Source organism: Tasmannia lanceolata, unplaced genomic scaffold (genome assembly GCF_043159265.1).
Source record: "Tasmannia lanceolata isolate RefF3 unplaced genomic scaffold, GAP_Taslan_0.1 ptg000030l, whole genome shotgun sequence".
Classification (NCBI taxonomy): domain Eukaryota; kingdom Viridiplantae; phylum Streptophyta; class Magnoliopsida; order Canellales; family Winteraceae; genus Tasmannia; species Tasmannia lanceolata.
The window spans coordinates 144950-149972 of NW_027518707.1; the positions used below are offsets into that span (position 1 = coordinate 144950).

The 5023-nt window shown below is 42.9% G+C and overlaps 2 protein-coding genes across 2 annotated transcripts; both read left to right on the top strand.

The window, feature by feature from the left end:
- Nucleotides 1-854: 854 nt before the first annotated feature.
- Nucleotides 855-1556, top strand: LOC143859497 (uncharacterized). The gene is made up of 2 exons (XM_077370176.1): nucleotides 855-956; nucleotides 1248-1556. The coding sequence occupies exons 1-2, from the start codon at nucleotides 855-857 to the stop codon at nucleotides 1554-1556; spliced, it is 411 nt and encodes a 136-aa protein (XP_077226291.1).
- Nucleotides 1557-1589: 33 nt separating this feature from the next.
- On the top strand, nucleotides 1590-2369 carry LOC143859498 (uncharacterized). Its single transcript, XM_077370177.1, has one exon. It carries the CDS (start codon nucleotides 1590-1592, stop codon nucleotides 2367-2369), a length of 780 nt encoding a protein of 259 aa, XP_077226292.1.
- The last annotated feature ends 2654 nt before the right edge of the window (nucleotides 2370-5023 follow it).

Here is a 5023-nt window from a genome sequence, read left to right on the forward strand (position 1 = left end):
AGTCGATTAACTAGGGTTCCACCAAGTGTTTGATAAAAGGCCTAAACGAAACCACTCATCCTAATCCATTATCTTGTTGTGGGATTTGCATTATATTTGTAATCTTTAATTATTCACCAAGTAAAGCTAAATATCTTATTTTTTCTAATCAAACTAAAACTAGTGCAAACAAAGTTTTTAAATCCATAAAGTTTTAAAAGAAACCCAATTCACCCCCCTCTTGGGTTGCCTAAGTGGGATTTTAGGAGGTGATTCAGCCCAACCTAATGACAATCAATGGTATTGTACTTCTTCAGGAATGTTTCAAGACCTCTTAAACAAAGGATTCACTGATGATCCGTGTATGAACAATGTGGAGTTTGCTGCGGACCATGTGAGAGACTATTTTGATGATAGACAAATGAGGCAGCTCTGAACCATATGGAGTTTACTGCGGACCATGGGGGGGAATATTTTGATGATAGACAAAATGAAGTAGTTCCAGAAGCAGACATCAATGATGAGTTTCAAGATGACTTTTTTGTGAAGGATGGTCCGGTCGGATGTGATATTGGACAAGGCAAAGATGATGATGATGATGATGATAATGATTACGACGATGACGACGCCGATTATGATCTTGAAGAAGACGACGATGATGATGCTAACGATGTTGTTGATAATCATCATGATGATGGTCGGAATGATGTCCATTGTGAAAACGTTGGTGTAAATCCGAGCGCAAAACCTATCGCAGTGGGTTCTCCTCCCTCTAGTCGGCTAATAGGAGCGAAGGACATGTATGTTGGGGCCCATGATGAAGGTGTCGATAATCTTGATTTGATCAGTTAAAGATTGGGGCAATCTTTCTGAATATGAAGCAGTTCAAGAAGGCGGTTCGAGAGTATAAAATCCGGCAAAGATTAACATTCGTGAGAGTAAAGTCCACCCCCAGGAAGTATGGCGTTCGATTTCAAGTAAGCGATTGCATATTTCGTATAACGGGCAGTACTCATTTGAATTATGTGCTGGTTAAGACTTTTGTACCCCATCATACGTGTACATCGACGATAAGTGGCATTGATCACCCTCATGCTACATCTGCTTGGGTCGCAGGAGAATGCTTACGCTTATTCGCTCGTCCGGAAGACACGTCGACAATGCTCATAATAGAATATATCAAGATGCAGTGGGGTGTGACTATAAGCTATCGAAAAGCGTACCACGCAATGAACATCATCAATGAAATTAAGTGTGGGAACGTATAGGACTCTTACCGCATATTGCCTGCGCTCTCGGTTGAGCTGGAGAGAACAAATCCCGGTAGCTTTGTTCGTGTGTTTCGAGCGAAAGAATTGCATCCAAAGGGAGACGATACGTTCGTTCGCATGTTTTGGACATTTGGCCCCTGTATACGTTCTTTCAATCGAACTCTCAGACCTCTAGTTTTGGTTGATGGAACTCATCTGCGTGGAAAGTATCATGGAGTCTTATTGATTGCGTGTGGGGTCGATGGCAACAACAGATTATTTACCTTGGCATTTGCAATTGTGGAGAACGAAAACGAAGATAGTTAGAGCTGGTTTTTAACTTTGTTCAAGCAGAAAGTAATGCCTTCGGAGTCATACGTAATCACGATATACTCCGATCGCCAGAAGGGGTTGATACAGGCGGTACCTGAAGTCTTATCACAAGCTCATCATAGTTACTGCATGCGTCACCTCACCGCCAATTTCTACTCCGAGTTCAAAGATGTCCTACTTAAGAGGTTATTTTGGAGAGCTGCCCGCACTTTGAGGGAGAGTGTTTTTAAAGATACCATGGATCAAATTAAGGCAAGGAATGAAAATGCTCACAAGTGGATAAGCGCAATTCCGAAGGAAAGCTGGGCTAGTTTTTATTTTACGGGAGATAGATATGATGTCATTACAACCAACAGATCGAAGTTGTTGAATGCATTTTTGAAGAACGCGAGGAAATTGCTGATTGCATCATTGGTGGAGCACACTAGATGGACTAGATGGAAGACTTCTGACTTCTTTCAGAAACGTCGGGTATATGGTGATGAGTGGCGGACACAGTTAACCAATTATGCAGAAAAACATATCAGACTGGCAAAGGAAGAAAGCCTGCAGTATGTGGCATATCGAGTTGGTTTACATGTTTTCGAAGTACGGTCCGTTCAAATTCAAGATTCTGTAAACTTGCATCTTCAAACGTGCAGTTGTCGTGTGTTCCAAACGATCGGACTACCATGCGGACATGCCATGGCAGCGATTGCCATCACAAAAGAAAAAAATTTGTATTCCTTCTGTAAGCCTTGCTACAAAGTGGACCGATATCGGCAGACGTATGATGAGGTGTTGTACCCCACATTAGATCGCACCTAATGGCAGGTCCCTCCTGAACCTTTCATGCAAGTAATACCGCCACGTCCAATACGACCACCTAGAAGGCCGCGAACGAGAAGAACGGATCGCGAATTACAGAGTGGATTACATTACAAGTGTAGCAAATGTGGACAACCTGGTCACAACAAAAGAACTTGCAAAGAAACTACTATCGTAGCGCAGCTTGCTGACCATAGTGCTATTGGGGCTTCTACACCTATATTCAAAAGGTCGGGTGTATCTTGTCAAGCTCCGTTCTTTTCGTAGGGGCTTGATGTAAGTAATCATTTCTTTTGTGGATGAATTGAATATTTGTATACTCATTTTTTGATGTAATCAAGCTCCGTTTTTTTTGTAGGGGCTTGATGTAAGTAATCATTTCTTTTGTTGATGAAATGAATATATGTAGTCACTTTTTGTAAAGGCTTGATGTAATGATAATAAAAAAAATGTTTCAAGATTGATTTGAGGTCTTCTCTTACACTTGCTAAGATCTTGCCTTCCTCATGCTTTTTTAAATGACTTGAACTTGAATCATTTTGCCTTTGGTGAGCAATCTTGAGAGTACTTGTTGAGCAAATTGAGCTTGTTAATCATCAAGACAATTAATTGGGAGTACTTGTTGAACCATTGGGAATATAAGCCAAGATAAGAAATGTAAGCAAAACAAGAAATATAAAACCATACAAGCTGAAGAGCATAGGCAATGCACATGTCGTATAAGGATAAAGGCCATACATAACATACTTCCATACTCATCAAAACATAGCTGAGTATACTGCTAACCATGTCTATAAATACAAAGATAACCTAAGTAGCCTATACAGATCAACCATAAGATCAAAAGCAGAGATAAGCCCAAAATGAGTGAACATCGGCTAGCGCTGTGATGAAAGGAGCATAATCTGACTACTGCTCTGGAGGAGGTAGAGGGTGTGATGAACTGCCTGGATACTGTCCCCACTGACCGCTGGAGAGGTACTCTCAAAATGATGTAAACTGATCATCTATATGAGTACAGAGCTGCTGGAAGTGAGAGGTCATAGAGCACTCAAGTGTCTGCTGCAGCGCCAATAAATCATGATGGGTACATGCTGCCCGAGTCAGGTCCTGTGAACTATCCATGTCCGCAGTTGCCTGATCGTCCTGTTCCTCAACGTGCTAAGCTGCCTCATCGTCCTCCTCAACGTGATGAGCTGCCTTGTCTTCATCGTCGGGCTCCTCGTCCTCAATCTCTGGTGCAACAGCCAGCTCCATCCTGTTGATGGATCGTCCATCAAATGGAGCAGTAGGAGTGCAGGTCATCTCACTAGAAAGAGGAACACGATAGGCCTTGAAGATTCGGGTCAAAAGCATACCATAGGGCATGGACGAACGGGCCCGTCGAGGGGCTTCGCTCATGAAACGAAAGATAATGTTTGCTAGATTCGGGGGGCGACGTTCTAAGATGCAATAAATGATGAAGGCCTCAAGGGGCCGCAAGGCATCAGTTTGCCCACCGCGAGGGGTAATGTTGCTGAAAAAGAGATTATGAAGCATTTTTGCAGCAGGTTTGAGATGACCAAATCGAACGGGTATTTTGGGTCATAATCATTGGCGATAGTCCTATAAACGGTGTCTCTAGTAACGTTAGTTGTATCAATTTTATCACCTGGCCAAAAGTAGTCGCCGCTGCCTGCCGATGAAATGCCTAGGAGAGTACTAAACTGTCCTTGGTCCATCTTGATGGTAGTTTTCTTCACACGGGTTTCAGTTACATAATTTGAAGGTGAGATGCGAAGATTCGCATAGAACAACTTAACTAAACGGGGGTACACAAGTTCATTAATTTGAAGGATGGGTGTCCAACCCAAGGTATCGAAGCAATAATGGAGATTGAATCATTCATTGATGAGAGGTTCGACGTACCTACCCGTTAGGATGCCTCGATTACGAATCTTGTTCCATGTGTCGCGTGCGGATGAACTGTCGAAGAGGGAAGGGTTTTCTAGGTCAGATTCTGTAGCCCTTTTTCGAGAAGGATTGTCGTTGCGATGACCGCATGAGTGCTCACCACATGCCATCTGCACGCGAGGGAAAAACAAAAAATGGGAAGATTTGGGGAAGAAAAAAGGGTTTGGATGGAAGATAATGAGTGGATTTTGGGTTTGGAGAAGGGAATTTGGAGAAGGGACACAGAGAGTAGGGAAAAAGGGTATTTGGAGAAGGGAGAGAGAGAGGGGGGGAAAAGGATTCGAAGGAAGTTGAAGTTTAAAGGGCATCATTAGGGCCCGGTTTTTAAAAACGAGCTAGAAGCTCGAACGGAGCACCGTAAATTTAGACGGAGCTCCGTGTAAACTTCTATTTTTATTTTTTTTAAAATCTCGCACGGAGATCCGTATAACTATACGGAGCTCCGTGTGCGGACTTCCATGGAAATTCACGGAGCTCCGTGTGAACTTCTGTTTTTTTTTTTTTTAAATCTCGCACGGAGCTCCGTGTAACTATACAGAGCTCCATCTGCGGACTTCCGTGGAAAATCACGGAGCTCCGTGCGTGGTACTCTTTTGTTAAAAAAATAACAGTAGCTCCCACGGAGCTCCGTGCATTTACATGGAGCTCCGTATGACCTACTGTTTTTTTTTAAATAACCAGTATCTCACACGGAGCTCCGT

Coding starts and splice junctions, on each gene's coding strand:
- LOC143859497 (XM_077370176.1), top strand. CDS start 855: ATGAAGCAGTTCAAGAAGGCGGTTCGAGAGTATAAAATCCGGCAAAGA. Junction 957..1,247: donor AGTATGGCGTTCGATTTCAA/GTAAGCGATTGC, acceptor GGGAACGTATAG/GACTCTTACCGCATATTGCC.
- LOC143859498 (XM_077370177.1), top strand. CDS start 1,590: ATGCCTTCGGAGTCATACGTAATCACGATATACTCCGATCGCCAGAAG.